Source organism: Cucumis sativus, chromosome 1 (genome assembly GCF_000004075.3).
Source record: "Cucumis sativus cultivar 9930 chromosome 1, Cucumber_9930_V3, whole genome shotgun sequence".
Classification (NCBI taxonomy): domain Eukaryota; kingdom Viridiplantae; phylum Streptophyta; class Magnoliopsida; order Cucurbitales; family Cucurbitaceae; genus Cucumis; species Cucumis sativus.
In genome coordinates this window covers 11,456,890-11,473,729 of record NC_026655.2, presented here as the reverse complement: position 1 = coordinate 11,473,729, position 16,840 = coordinate 11,456,890, and the positions used below count along the sequence as shown (strand labels likewise).

General features: G+C 36.8%; 1 protein-coding gene across 1 annotated transcript; it reads right to left on the bottom strand.

Moving 5' to 3' along the window:
• Positions 1-2,185: 2,185 nt before the first annotated feature.
• On the bottom strand, positions 2,186-15,794 carry LOC116401823 (mitochondrial fission protein ELM1-like). The gene is given in 13 exon segments (XM_031880445.1): positions 2,186-2,722; positions 2,725-2,785; positions 3,820-3,928; positions 4,038-4,131; positions 4,233-4,296; positions 4,374-4,471; positions 4,474-4,485; positions 7,754-7,880; positions 7,983-8,132; positions 14,738-14,805; positions 14,808-14,833; positions 14,917-15,155; positions 15,403-15,794. Coding segments are annotated over 13 exon segments (1,269 nt in total). The 5' UTR covers positions 15,586-15,794; the 3' UTR covers positions 2,186-2,684.
• Positions 15,795-16,840: the final 1,046 nt, after the last annotated feature.

Sequence of the window (16,840 nt, the reverse complement as noted above, 5' to 3'; positions counted from 1 at the left end):
TTAAATAGTTTGTATCCCCTTAAGGATTACAGTTTCTCATGTAGTAATTTAAAGAACTTTTCTTTACTAATCACAATCTTCAACAAAATTAGTTCAAAATGTAACGCTCGAGATTAGGAGGGAGACATGTATGAATCGATATCACATCTGAATGAGAGGAATCCTAAGAACATGAAAGTAATGTTAAGAAAGACTTAAAAGAATTAAAAGTTAATACCTATACCAACAAACTACACCTTCCTTTTCGGTAGCATGATTATAGGAACTCTAAAGTTAAGTGTGCTTAGCTTGGAGCAATTCGGAGATTCGAATTCCAAATCCTTGTTCGAATCTTAGGCCTGAGGTGTTACAAACAACATGCACAATATTCCACCATCATTCCCCTTTCACTACACACCTGTTGATTCACTCAGGAAACTTCTCTTTTACTTATACTTGGACAAGAGAGAAAAAACTTGTACACAACAACCTTTTATTGCATGTGCTTAATCTTGTCACCTAGGTTAGTTGCATAATTAGAACTAAAATATTAAATCTCTCAAAAAAAAGGTCACAAAGCATAACGAAAACAAGCAAGATCCTTGAGGTTTTTGGTAAGAAGTTGAAGGCCAAGAGAAGTGGTAGCTTGTGAAGTGTGGTACCTTTTTCTTGAGTCCATCCCAGAAAGAAGATGAACATTTATAGCCAAAAAAAACTTCTTCAAATGACAAAATTCAAAGGGGTAGCTTTTTATTTTATTATTTGAAATAATGCCAATTGTGTCTTACATCTCAAAAGAGCATAAAGCCTTTCACAATCAAAGCCTATTTTAACAAGTTGCTATTTTTAGTATTTCTACCTTAGTTACTGTAACTATTTATCACACCCCCTCGTGGATTCAAAAGGTGGAGTACGTCAACTGAAATCATTCAACTCCAAACAATTTTAGCTACCTTTACTTGAAAACATAAACATTTGTCAGCGAAAATCTTTAAACTTAGAAATAACTTCAAAATCGTAGTGTAAGCCATTTAGATAGTGACTTTTATAAAAATGAAGTGTAAAGATATATATATATAGGCAACTAAGAAAACCTAGGGAATATAAAATTACAATAAAGAACAACTATACATAATATAAATATGAATACAAATGTTGTAGTTTGTATCCCGTTAAGTTGTGGCAAATATGCAAATCATTTCCAGTTTGTTGCACAAATAGTTTATTCATGCTCCGTTTACTACTTTGGTAAGGATATCTTCTAATTGTTCTTTAGTCTTTAAATACACCGGAAATATCAAATCTTCCTATATTTTCTTTCGACCAAAATGACATTACCCTTCAATATATTTAATTCATTCATGAAATACTTGGTTGAATGCAGTGTAAAGAGTAATTTGATTATCACATCATAATTTAGCTAGCATAGTTACATCAAAGCTCATCTTAGATAAGGGTTGGTGTATCCACACTATTTCAAACATAGATTACACCATCAATCTATATTCTGACTCAACACTCAAACGTGACATTAGATCTTGTTTTTTCTTCTTTCATGTCACTAAGTTCTCTCCTTAAAAAACACAAAATCCAGAGTTGATCTCCTATCTTCTTAAGATCCAATCCAATTGACATCTGATAAACATTCAACATTTGTATGATCATGATCTTTATATAAGATCCCAAATCCAAGTCAACTTTTGGATAGCATAGGATTTGTTCTACTCAAACCCAATGATCCACCGTCCAAAAAGTCATAAACTGAGTCACAATACTCACAGAATAAGCATAGATTGAGCATGCAATTAAGATCTCTCTCTATATATATATATATATGCACATGCATAATTAGTTACAACCCTTGATTTGTTACAATCTTGCCATGTGGACTTTGCACTTGATTTGTTTTTCTTGCAAACAATGTTCTCGGAACGAATAGAGATTAGGGTTATTATTGTAGCTGAGCAATATCTTGCTTGGGCTTATGTTTATGCCTTGATTGAGGATGATCAAGTATTAAGTTAGGAATAATTTGAAGGCAACAATGTGTGTTATCTCGCTCAAATTAACTTGAAATTGTTATTGTTTAATTCATGATTTTGTAGATTTCATGTGCCTAAAAGATAGAATTGAAAGTTAGGGTAAAAACAGAGGTAAAACAAATCATTTGGACTCCTAATGTAATGAAACAACTTGATCAAGAAAGGAACGAAAAAAATTAAGGCTTCTCTTGGCATAGCGTCACTACACTATTCCCACAAAGTTCAAAGCTCAATTAATAAACCATGAACCACCTGTCAAACTCATTCAACAAATTATACACATATCTGTTCTTTCCAACAGTGGCTAGCGACAAAATAATTTAAACCTTCACTTATTTTTCTCAATAAAATGAAAAAATTTACAAGTTTATATTCCACCGTACGGTATAAAAATTATCCTCAACAAAATCTAAGAACCGCCAGATCTGTGGTAAAGAGCAACCAAAAGCCTCTGCCTATAATACAAGCCGCACTAACAAACAGCTGCTGCTAGCTTCATTATTTCTTCTTTCAAATTTCGTCCAAAAATTGGATTTTAAACTGTTAATGCTTGTAATTCTCTGTTCCTATGTGCACCATTGTACAAAAGTAATGCTCAAACGATGAAAGGGCCCCCTTTTTTTTCCTTTTTGACAATTGGAGCCTACTTTGTGCTTCCTATGGCTATGGCCGTATTCCCCAGCCACGCTTGGCTAGTTCTTCCTCACTCGAGTAGCTGCTTCGGCCGTGTCGTTCAGCGGAGGATAACTCCAGCTCTCTGAGATCTGAAATGTTAAATAGAGTACATGAAAGGAGGATCAGACATCCATAGATCAACATCAGAAGAGATGTGAAGTGTTGTCATGACCGGTGAACTTTTATTTACCATCAAACAGAAAAGGCAGACATAAAGATATTCTTTTCAACTTCAAGGTCAGTCAAGCAGAAAGAACAGAATAGGCAAACACTATAAATTATATTGAAAAGGACACATAAGATTTGGAATAAAAATTTAAAATAGTATCATATCCATAGGTTTCCAGCAGTACACTGAAAAGAATTTCAAGAAGATATAAAACCGGAACTAAATGACAGAGAACCATCATAATCTTTCTCGTCCATCCCCTCCAAGAAAAACGACTAACTCAACTGAAGAGTTGCAAAGTTTTGAAGGAGAGAAAGAACTGAACAAACCCTAAAATGTGTAAATGCAAATAGAATCTGACTGGACCAATTTTCCTGAATACTGGAATTAACGTGAGAGGTTATTTTATTTTAGTTCTGAAATCAGGGCGTATTTTTATGCAATTTCTTCATTTTATTTTATTCCATCCTTATCTATCATTTTCACCAAAACGGCACGAATTAGGTAAACTTAACAGAAACTTTCACAGAGAAAAAGTAAAAGAATACAAGGACATAAAAAAGACCAGAACAAAACCATGAAAGGCACACCCTATAGAAAAGGGGACCAATCAATCACTGCCGAAATTTACAGAAAAGTTTTGAATTCGAAGCCCATAAAGAATTAGATTTTTGTTTAATATTCCTCCTCGTACTCAATGGTGTATCACCCCTGTAAACACTATGAATTAGAAAGGAAAAACTTAAGGAGAGGTGTCCTTCGTCAAAGCCAAGCAATAACAATAAGATGAGATAAATTCAGAATATTCCTTCCACACTACAAGTTAGCATTTAATTTTGCGACATTGAGTTAATTAGATCACACATTCAAAGAGAAGAAAAAAACATCAAAAGATGTGTATCACTGTGGTCAGAGTATGTAAAGCAACATGAAAAGAAAGAAAAAAATACTCACATCCTCAGTCCCTGTAAATGGGCGGATGACTCCTCTCTCCTTCAAGGATTTATGGAACGCTGAATACTTCCACTTACAGCGCTCAGTTCCAATGACATAGACAGGCTTCCTGCAATAATAACACAGAAATTATCAAAAGAAAAAACAGGGTATAAACACTGGGACAAAACCACTAAAAAATGAAACCAGGGGGTTAATCATGAGACGGACGATCATACCCAGTACTGCAAACCTCACTTATCATGCTAACTGAATCTGCTGTTACAACAAATGCATCTGCCCAAGCTAAATGGCCCATGTGCGGATTTGGTTCTGACAAATGTTAATATTGAATTACTGAATTAAATTTGCAAATATGACAACACTTCAAAACTACAGACAAACTTATTAAACTCATTTCATAGTAAATGAACCTTGTCTATCCCAGATGTAAACTTTTGGATTATCCCCAAGCTCTTTCACAACAACATTATACACCTGTCAAGTAAAAAACAAACTATCGTGTAAGAAAGGTCACATCTGGACATTGCTAAGAATTTTTTACTCAATACTACCTTCTCGGGAGTTCTATCGGAGAAGGATATTCTGACGCTTCCACAGCTTGCAAGAACACTCAGCAAACCAGTGACCAGCTGTTTTGCAAGATCCACACATATCGACAGCGACCTGCAGAAAAAAGTATTACAATTCATGAGCATGTTATCATTTTTTTTTGAAAACGAAACTTGTTATCAATAAAATGAAAGAGAGTAAGGATAAAAGTACAGGGAAACCAAAAGCAAAAAATCAATTATAAGTAGAAAGAAAGAAGAAAAGAACCTAGGAGAAATAATCAATTCAGATATAATGTGAAGAGGCTTGAACCAGAACTAAATCAAAGCAAGGAATCTAATGAAGAAACTTATCCTGTAAAGACCGTTGAATTCTTTCAAACTAAGCTTTACCAGAAATCTTGAGTGCTACCTAAGCTTGAAAAAAGCAAACAGAATATTGAAGAAAAAAGGGCCAACATATCAACGACAAACTTTGTCCATCTTTAATAAAATAATCCTGTAGAGGGTAGCTTCAACCCAAAAAGACTACACCGAATCAGAGGGCAAAGGAGCATTCCTTTAAACCGAGGACAAATTTAACACTCACCCAACTGAAGACGACGAGCTTCTACAATTGAAGAAAATATGGGATAGAATCTCAGAGAGAGACAAAGGAGATAAATTCAACCTTATATCTTGAACAAACTGCTCTTCTAAAATCCTATGGAACAATAAGTCAAAAACTTTCCCTATATACTCTACTGAAAACAGTCGATCGGGAATTTGGTTCAACTGATGAAAATCTAATTCTTCACTATTCACTAACAAAAGCGTCCACATCACAATCATCAGGGCAAGAGAGATCCTTAGAAGAAGAGTGATAAGCAACATCTCTAGTAAATTGAAACTTCGTCGATTCACAAAATACTTTGAAGAAAAATGACACCTATCTGAACTTTGAAGACAATTTCTCAGAACAAGGAACTTGAGCTCGAACACACTTCTCTAACAAGTCAGAATTAGCTACATGAAACTAGGAAGAAGAATGATCAACTCTCCAGGTATAGTGCATAGGAAAAGCTAGCACAAATCTCCTAGAAACAAGAAAATCTTCTTCCAAAGATATGCATTTGAAATACCATAGAAGCTTCTTCATAAGCATTGACTTCCTCAACTCTACCACCAGTTGTTTGCAAAGACAAAAGGGTGCCACACTTCCATCATTCCCATGCTTGCTCTCTTGTGACAAGTGACAACCCAGATTGATTTGCTAATAGGTTGAGTTCTTGAGGTTTGTCCAAAATCCTTTAGGGATAAGGATATCAAACAGGCCCTTAGAGTCCCAAACAACAGAATCAACATCGGCACATCAACTCTTTTGAGACACCTCAATTTCCAAAGGCCACAGATAAATATCTTTGTCTAAAGGGGAAAAAGAACCAGAACCTGGATCTGTTTCTGCCAATAACCAGCTCCAAAGTTTAGGTACCTGAATGCTTCATTAGGTCAGTAAACGTTGCTTCTTCACCAAAGTGTCAATTTTTCTAAATCCTCCATCTCTAACTCAAAGGCATCGTTTCTACAAGGTTCCCCTTGCAAAGATGATTTTTCTCTCAAGAACCAGCTTGAAATTTCCTCTCCTATCAGTGTTAGTAGTGAAGATTCAGCCAAAACCACCAGCGAGGGTGACCTTAAATTAGACTCAGAAATTGAAGGGATGGACCTTAATTCTTTGTTTAATGATGAGAGCTTCTCGTAGAATTCCCCCCTCTGCCAAAAGATTTGTTCTCCAGTCCATGATCACAGAATTATTTTGGCTTAATTTCGAAGTGCAGCCATCCCAGCAATCATGAAGATTGTCTCCTGGAACACTAGGGGTTTGAATGATTCCACCAAATGTGCAGCCCTAAAAATTCATCAAAATTGCAGCTCGGATAAAGTCATGATCCAAGAGTCCAAGAAGGAAATCTTTCATGTGATTTTTGGACTTCTTCTGGTTTTTTCGAGCCTCCTCTGGTTCTCGGACTAATCCACCAAAACACCCTTCCAAAACATTTTACGCCCATTGCCTAGATTGACTTTGTCCCATCTCTCATCAATATACACACATTAAAAATAGACTGTCAATGATCTCCTGCTTCATGGGCCTTTGATTCAGGAACCCATTCACCCATTTTAAAGGAATGTTTACTGACAGTGATATCCTTCGATAAAGAACCTTTTTCAATCATAAATCTCCATCCACATTCCGCCCAGAGACCCAGATTTCTGGATGTCAGGTTGCCTATTCAAGGCCTCCACTACAACTTACAAATTCACGAAGATGCTCCCACATTCCTCAATAAATCCTTTCCTTTCCCACCTGAAGAAGAAAAAAAGAGAAATCTGGAATGATTTGCTCCAGATTCTTCACTATTCCAGCACGATTAAATATGGACAGAAATCAATAGGAATCCTCGAAAGGACAGTATTAGCAAGTGTAAGCCTGCCTCCTCTTAAGCACATAAAGTTGCTCCATTTTACCAACTTGGTTGCGCATTAACAAACACCAAGGAGAGATGTTCGTAAGTCACCTTTTTATCCATTTGATCCATCTTTCAACAAGGCGTTTTCTTCAAAGGACTTCTAACAAAGATCCCAGTCCACCATATCGTAAGCTTTTCTTAAAGTGCAAATTCATGACCTAACCTTTCTTCTTGCATCTATAATAATACACAATCTTATTTGCAATAAAAATGGAATCAAGGATTTGTCACTCTTGCACAAAGGCCGATTGATTCTCCTCATTCTGTTTGCAAGGACTTCAGCACCACCTTATACATACTTTGTCACCAAGCTTACGGGTAGATAATCAACAACTTCAAACACTAGATTTCTTAGGAATTAAAAAAGGATAAGTTCTTCAAATGTTTCATTCTCTTCTATTTTCTGTTTACTTTCTTTTGGGTTGCTTCGTTACTTGGAACTTGCATCCTTGGGCAATTTTTCCGTTTCATGTTTCAACAAAAATTTGTTTTTGGTTCAAACATATACATATAACCCTTTCTCAAACCTAGCTAGTCTTTGAAATGTTCTCTAAAAAAATCACAATTAATATAATGTCAGCAACAGACAAAAATTCAATCAACAGCTGAATCTACTCATACATCTATTTTTGGTAAGAATTTATTCATGCATCTATTTTTGGTAAGAATCTACTCAGACATCATAGTACAAAAAGCAAAAAGAAAATCCACCACTATATAGAAATGCATACACTGGGTATAATAATATAATTATTACAAGCAAATAAACATGGAACAATCCATTTCTGTGGAAAATGAATATCAACAAAAAACAGTGGATAGGGAAAATTTTAATTAAAACCAAGTATGACAACCCAATAGATTGGAAAAACTCACTAGTTGGCCCTCCTATGTTAACCACCAATAAGGGTTTTGGAAGAGGAGCAAACACATCATGCCATGCACTAGCTGCACTACGTAATGCAGCAAAATCAATCTGATGCAGGGCTCCAACAGTCAATACCTAAATTTTGAAAATTTTAGAACAGACTGTATTTTCTCAATAAAGAGAAGGGAAAATTACACAATAAGAATAAAAAGAGATATTTATGGTCAGCACACTTACCACACGTTGATCTGGTGGTTCCCGTGGAGTTATCCACTTCCTTATAAATCGAGGAACTTGCTCTTTTGCTTGTGGAGTTAAAGGATAATAATCATGATGCGGGGTGATGACCAAGTCGAACCGATTCAAATGCAACCTTGGATGTTGAATCTTACTCCAAAAAGAAAAGATAAATACATTTTTATCAGAAAATGAATGATAAATATAAGAACTTAGAACTTTAGTGTTCCTTAAGAAAGTAATAACAGCTTATCAACATACACAAAAATCAAAATGAGCAACTGTTACAGCTACTTCAAAAATTATTCAAGCTTTGAAGTATATTCAATCTGGACATGTCTAATATCGCCAGAGAGGCTTCAATCACACAAACTTTTAATAGCACAAAATAGAACTTTTATTACGAATAGGAAGAGATACCAAAAAAATCCACAAGAGATGTGAAACTCAAAAAACCACTTGAATCAAACTCAGTAACTCCCCCAATGAGTAAAGAATATTTTTCAAAAAAAAAATGGAACTAAGAAGTTGAGAGAGCCCTAAGAAATATATCTACAGAGATCAAGATTTATTCTTCATCAATAAAATAGTTATTTACAAAGATATAACCAAACATTCCGTCCATATGCCAGCTTTATGAAGCGTTCTATCTTTTTTTTATAAGAATAACAACTTTAATACATGGGCATAAAGAAACAAAGCCCACAAAAGAAAGGGAGACCTTTACAAGAATGGAATCCAACTCTACAGAATTGAGATCAAAGGGTAATTACAAAACTTCGAAATCCAAGCCCACTGAAAAACATGCAAGCGAATCAAAGCCCAAATTTCTCTAACATCCCTACCAATGCCCCTAAACGCTCTTCTATTCTTTTAATCCCACAAAACTCAAACAATGGCACACACAAGCAAGCCAAAGAAAACGGCCTTTCTTCCCAACAGTGGATTGAGGAGGAACTCCTCAAGCATATCTCTTATATATCTCTTACGAATGCATATAAAGCCGAACGACTAAAAAAGAAATCTCAAACACATTAGGAAAAATCACAATACAAGAGAATATGATCCAAGTCTTCTTTGGCCTTCCTGCACAGGATGCAACAAAAAGACTCAACCAACACAGCATCTTCCTAAAAGGCCTATCCAGCGTGCCAATACGGCTGTGGAGAACCTGCCAAGTAAAGAATCTCAACTTTCTAGGATCTTTATCCTCCACAACGGTCTCCCCAAGAGAAGGGTTCACTACACATTGGAAGTAGGACTTACACACGAAGCCATCCAAAGGATTGGGTCACCAGACTCCCACATCTCTCCTCCCAAGACGAAAAGGGTGGGTCTCAAGAAGAGGAAGGAGGGCAACCACATCAACTGTTTCCCTATCGAAAAGGGCATGACTGAACTCGAAGGAGAAAGAACAAGAGCTCTCAGTCCACATAAGTACATCAAACAGAAAATGATTTTTAGGAGATAATAAATGATACAGCCGGGGAAGAACCACAAAGAGGTCCTTCACCCACCCCGTGATCTTCCCAAAAATATGTTTCTCTCCTGTCCCCAACAAACAATGAACCAAAAGAATAAAAACACGAAGCTCTATCGAAACATCTTTCCAAAGATTCTGCATTCCAGTAAGTCGTTAATCCCTTTAGTCAACCTCTTGAAAGGATGGGGCCATGTTTACTAGCTATAATCCTACACCATGAAGAATGGGCTCAAAGGAGAAGCATGAGAGCCATTTGGCTAAGAAGGCTTTGTTTCGGAGGCCTAAGAAACCTCCTATCTGACCATATGAGCCCCTTCTCCTTTCCCCTCATCCACGGCTTCCCAAAGGAAAACACCCATTAACCTCTCCAAACACTTGCACACTTCCCCGAGGCTCTAAAAAGAGAAGAAATAAACCGGAATGCCACTAGGATTGATTTGTTAAAAATAAGACGACCCACTTCAATAAAGAAATTCTTTTTCCAAGAAGCCAACCTAATTATTTTTTTAAAAAAATAGAAACGAGCCTCTTTATTAATGATAATAAATCAGACTAATGCTCAAACTACAAGAGTAATATACTATGACCAATAAGGAGAAAAATGACTAAAAGGACAATCAAAATAACGATATAAACAAGCCAAAATCCTCTATAACTAAAACCAAGAAGGAGAAAGAATAACCAAGCAAAATATGCACTTTTAATAAGAACCCAGTTTCTGTGGAAGAATTGCACACTAAAAGCTTCGAGAAGAAAGTAGATGGAACATCAATGGGAGACAAAAACGATCTTGAGCCTGAGAAGACTTGCTAACAATTTTCAATCCAACAAACTGCAAAGTAACATCAAATTCTTTGAAAGAGGAAACCATTCTTGCATCCGATGAGAGAAGATGAAACGAAGAAACCAACTCAACCAAAGTGCCGCAAACTAACTTATGATGCCCACAATAAGCTTGGAGATGAGAGAAGAGGGAACGCCAAGAGAACAACCATCCTTGCTGAATCTTCACTAAGATAAACAAAGAATTGCAAAAAATTTAATTGTTCAATCGCCTGGAAACAATTCATGAGCCCAACTTCTTCAATGAATCAAGGGGGAGAACTAGTTCTTAATTAAAAGATCAGGAGACGTGAATCCCAACCACTTTATCTGCAACCTTCTAACCTCACAAAGAAACCAATTATTGAAACAAAAAGTGACTAAAATCAGATTTCAAACAAAAACTAGTTTGCATTTTTCTACTATCGACTTTAAATGGGCTGGAGCTTCGCAATCCTTAGACTGAGAGGGGTATCCTGAGGTTTGTTTTCCATCAATCAAATCCTCTTCATTCTTAAACAAACCATTTAGATCAGTTTCTGAGGGGTCCTTCAAAGAATGATCCTCTAACTCATGTAGCTTCCACAAACAATCATCTTCGACACTGCTTACACTAAAAGAAGAGTCAAAATCTGAATCACAATTCTTTATGAATGGAGGACCTGGAGTTTGGCAAGGGGAGCCTCTCAAAACTTTTACTTTTGAGGAAAGTAAAGAAAAAAAAACATTTAAAATGTGGTTGGCAGGATCTCAGACGGTCTGATCTGGTTGAAAGAGAAAGAACTTGAATCCGTGTGCAATTAACCTCCAAATAATCAGGTTTTGATCTAAGCTCCATTTTGCCCTTAAGGCACTCTTTTCTGAATTCTGGATGTTTGCCTAATTGAAGATGAAGCAGCTTGGCCTTGAATGTCTATTACCTTTAAAATAATTATTATTGAACAAAAAAAACTGATTATTGAATAAGACAGCCCGCTTTAGAAAACAAAATGCGTTCGATGTTTCCCCTAAAAAGGATGATAACCCAAATATTTCACCGGAACTACATAATAGAAAACGAAGGCTAAATAAAAAATTATCAATGAACTTGCACCATAACCAAAAGAAAAACAGCAATGTAAAAGAAGGTGGTTTGATTCTTGCATGAAAGCGCTGGCCTGTGGAAATATTCCACTGCAACTACAGAGATTGAAGGAGCCAATAAAAAATTTGAGAATTGTAGAGTGTGAAGCTCATTAAAAAAATTCTCTGGTTGTTGAGAAATGTAGCACGCCTGCCACCAAGATTTTGCCAAACCATTTTAGCCGAAGTTGGAGCATCAATACAATTCATTAAACCCGTTTGAAAATATATTATTACATAACCAAGAATTTGTGAAGAAATGAGTTGAAATAAACCCACAAAAGGAGACCAGCAAACCAAGTTGAGGAGAGCCAAACGCAAGACGGATCGCACAAATTCAAAAAGGTCAGATCATGTGAAACACATTTTAGAATTTGAGCACACTTGTTGGGTCAAATTGTGTAGATTCGTTCGAACTAATCATGCATTTCCACGTATTCTACCTCATTGTCTACCAAGAAATCAGCTGCAACCAAAAATTGAACTTCTTCAAATCAGTTGCCCATCATTGTTATCCTCTTCGTCAAAATTGCCTTTATCTACTATCACAACCACTTTTCCTGCCTCTTACCCCTCATTACCATTCGCCTATCCATGTCACCACCGTCTCCAGTAATGATTGAAACTGTGGTGGGTCAGACTCTCTTGGCTTCTTCTTCTAATACCAAGTTAACCACCACCTTTCAGACCTCAAACATGGAAGACGACCGCTTGGATCTCAATCAATGCCTACCTATTGTCCTCCCTTGGCCTTTCAAGAATAAACTCTGTGTTATGTCTATGCCTACTGCGAAGAAAAACCAATTGGCCAGAAACCAAAAACTTCTCCTTCGTGAATTGGAACTTCACTCCTCTATCAATCACAACAGACCTTCTTCCTCATCCATCCCCAGCAGGATCATTGATTTATCATGATCATCATCTCTTGGAATGCCAGAGGTTTCAGTGACAGGGAAAAGAGGGCTCTCATCGAAAGGGAGATCGTCAAACACAACCCTTCAATTGTCATCCTCCAAGAGACTAATACTGAAGACATCAACAGACTCTTTATGAGATCCCTGTGGAGCTCTCAATTCATTTGATGGAACTCTCTTGATGCCAATGGACTGTCGAGAGGTATTCTTATCGTGTGGAATGACCCGCCTTCACCACCTCTTACATCACCATAAGCCGCTTCTCCCTCTCTCCACAAATCACTATTGTTGACAGCTTCTCCTATTGGTTGACTGGGGTTTATGGCCCTTGCCGATACAAGGATAGGCCTACATTCTAGCAAGAATTGTATGTCTTATCAGCCTTATGTGGATACAACTGGATTGTAGGGGGCAACTATAATGTATCTAGATGGAGACATGAAAAGTCCAAAGGACCAGTCACCAGAAGCATGAGGCAATTTAATTTCTTCATTGTCAACAGCAATCTAATTGATCTCCCCCATCAAGCGGGCTCTATACATGGACTAAAACTGAAAGTAGAGACAACCCCACCATGAGTCTACATGGACTAAAACTGAAAGTAGAGACAACCCCACCATGAGTCTATCTTGACAAAATTTAAAGAAGCTTCAGTGAAATGACTTAACAGGCCTACTTTGTACCATTATCCAATTTTATTACAGTTGGGTTCTGCAACATGGGACCCACCCCCTTCATATTCGAAAATATATGGATGGAACATGCCTCCTTTATTCTTTGATTAAAAAATGGAGCGAAACCCCTTTTTGCTTGGTTGGCCGGGCCATGGGATCATACAGAAACCCAAGGCCCTCAAAATTGTTATCAAGGAGTAGAACAAATACACTTTTGGAAGTCTCACAATATTAAAGAATCAGCTTTTGTTTGACCTGTCTGGATTAGACTCACTAGAAGAGATGGGTATTCTCTTCCCTACTGACTTAGACAAAAAAAACTCCTCAAAACCCAGAGTAATTCTATTAATACCAAAGAGGAGATATCTTGGAGACAAAAAAGCAAACACATATTGCTTAAAGAAGGATATATGAACTCTTCTTATTTCCACCGCCTTATGAATGCTAGAAAGAGAGAACACTATGAGAGAAATCCTCTCCAGAGATGAAAATAGTTTACTTCCTGAAGAAGAGATTGTAAAAGAATTTGTCTCCTTCTACGAGACTACAAAATAGATTCTAGACACAAGTATCTTCCACTGGTTTTTTATTAGAATCCTATCTCCCCTCAACAAGCAAGACTCCTTTCACTGAACGTGAAATATTGGCAGCGATGAAGGATCTCAGTACCAACAAATCTCCTGGTCCTGATGGTTTCACTGTTGAATTCCCTAAAAAGTTCTGGAACATTCTAAAACAAGATACCATGATCCTCAATGCTAGCCTCAATGGAGCCTACATCTGCCTCAGACACTCGCGGATATCAAAAAAATCAGAGAAAATAATCCTGATCCAAATGAATCAAGAAAACTAATCCTAGTCCTAATAAACCAAGAAAACTAATCCTAATCCTAGTCAATTGAGGATTAGACAAAGTCAGGAAGATACCCTAATTTACCCTAATCCTACTACATCAGTTCAGTCTTCAACCACATGAACAAACTCCTAGACAAAAGAGTAGCCCAAACTACCAACCTCCAAAGCATGAGAATGCGAAAGAAGGGCAAGGGTAGTTGACAAAAAGGGGCAAATTTTCAAGTTAACAATAAACTTGATTCCCCCACCACACAGAAATACACAGAAGAATCAACTATGATTCTCTCTCTAATATTTCAATGCAAAATTTCACCCAAAAAAATAATAGTAAATTTCACAAATAAATACAACAACCTCTCTGAGAGGGTGCACCAACAGCCTTCTCTACCAACTTAAGGCTACTTTTGCAGATAAACATTTCATCTCAACCAATCCATCCATACGGCCATACTAGGATGACTGTTGTTCCTCTTATTACCAATAACATCCACCTTCACAATGTCATCTTTTTAATGGAGAAACCAACTCCAATTAAGATGAATGTAAGCAAAAACATGAACAATACACGTCAACACAACACAGGTCTGATTAAGAAAGTTGGAAAATAATGACAAAAATCAAGTTGAAAAAGGGGGGGAAATGGATAATTATGAAAGGTTTTAGTCAAAAGCATTCAAAGGGAGGGGTTTGAAAGGTCCCAAACTCCAAACCTCCTTCTAGAATTCCTTCAAACCCCGTTCATCCCTCCAACCAAATACTTGATAGGATTGCAAAAAAAAGTAGCTTTGCAAAAGAACTTTTCCATTCACATAATGATCATCAAACATATCCCTTAGCCAAATGCAGGTAACATATGAAATATGACAAGAATAATAACTACCATACCTGCACGACAAAAACATTCTCTGATACGAGTCGTCTAATGGAACTCGTAATAGTTATTGTATCTCTACAGATGCAACCACCAACAGAGGTCCACTCCTGGAAATTATACAAGTACACATCATAAATGAATTCTGATAATCAAATTTCTTCCTGTAAAGATATTCCAGAAAAGAATTTACTTTTCATAAGTCTCCCGAACCATAGATACAATATGCTTCAAGTCGGCTTCTAAAATGCATGACAAGCCCGTGCTTCCACCATTTTCTGAAGATAGAGGCACAAGTTTTCTTCCTTTGGATCGCAGCAGGACCCGGGTGTAAACACCTATCAGGGTCATGATATAATCTAATTTTTTGTGAAGAGAAACTGGAAGCCAGTGCAGCCAATCATTTATTCCTCCTCTAGGCCTTGTAACCCGCTGCATGTAAGGGAAGCAAAGATACAGTTGTTAGTCTCAAGATTTCATTATCGATGATGAGTTTTTCATTGAACTTGGAAATACCAGAGTTGCTTCTGACTACTAGATAAATTTAACACCCAGACCCGGATGTGAACGCACGTAACAGCAATACCCACCCCTCCCCTCCCAAATTAAACAGTAAAATTTAATGAATTCCAGATGAAAACAACTCAACCCTCAAAATAGGTGAATTAGCTGAACTTACATAGAGCACATGCTTGTCAGCGAGGCCAAGCGCCTGAACCAAACCGATACACTGATTTTCAGCACAGGGAGAGCCGTTACCGATGACAACAGCGCGCCTTATAACGCCATAAACGCCTCCTTCGAAGATTTCTGCTTTGGCCATGGTAGGGCTAGATGGCTCCCTCAGACGTATCGGTCTCATCGATCACAATACGATTGTTTCAGTCAATAACCTAAATCTTTCAGAAAAATATCAACCTTTTTCCAGAAACAAACGTGCATAGAAAGTTGAAATTCGTTGTGAAGAGGAAAACAAAACTTGCGCAGGTCTGCAGAATAATGGCGACGGGAGTTCTCTCTTCGACTGGGCTTGCGTCTTCCTTACTTTTCTTCTTCCCATTTAGATTTTCCTTTTTTTTATATTTTTATTTGGAAAATTGCCAAGATTTTCTATCAAGTTTATCTCTTTTCTAAAAACACGTTTTTTTAAAAGATAAAAAACATGTTCTTTCTTAACAAATTGAAATATTAATCATTTTTTTACTTCTTCCTTGGTTGTTGAATTCTTGTATTTCTTGTTGTGCGACTGTAAACATTTCTTTTTTCTTTTATGGTGTCATATGTAACGAGTTCACTAGACATACATTTGACAAACAATTTAGATTTTGTGTTTAAAAATTGTTTAGATTCTATGTGTAAACTTCGAACCTTGTTAAACTTGGATCCTTTCAAAAGTTAAAAATGATTAGGTTTAACTGAAAAGTGGGCTTGAGAAGTCTCATAATGAGTGTGTTATGATGAGTAAAAAAAAGGAAGGTTAAGTGGCTATGGTTTAAAAGCTAAAGAGAAATTAAGTTGGAAGAAAGAAAATTTTGGCTAAGTATGGAAGTTTGGTGTTTTGGCTTTGGATTAGGTGTTTAGAGGTTTTGTTAGGCGCATAAAGAAGAGAAGATAATCCCTTTAGAGGTTATCTTATCGTGTTAGCTGAATTATTTTCATCACTTAGCTAGTGTATGTTGTCAACTGCTCGAGATGGTAAGTAGCAAATATGTGGTTGACATGTATAAGGAAGAGTTTTTTCAACCTAGCGAGATGACTTCCAAATTTCGTATCTCGAAAGGTGAACAGGAGTGGACAACAGGTGTCAAAAGGTTGCTATCGTTAAACGTGAAGCTCTATAAGTAGCAGAAGCAAATACTTCTAAGTATACCTCATTTAACTATACTTAGTCATTTGGATCCAAAAGGAGACCAAGTGTGTGTTCAATAACTATGAGAGGAGCATGTCTCAACATAAGCTAGTTTAGTGATGTATATCGCATTGAGGTGGTCATATAACTTATTCGCCTGATAACCTTATACCGCCTTTTCACAACACAAGTTAGTGCACACCACCTACACATCCTTTTTTCTATCAACCTAAATTAAGTCACATTTACAACATCTCTAGGATGCTTA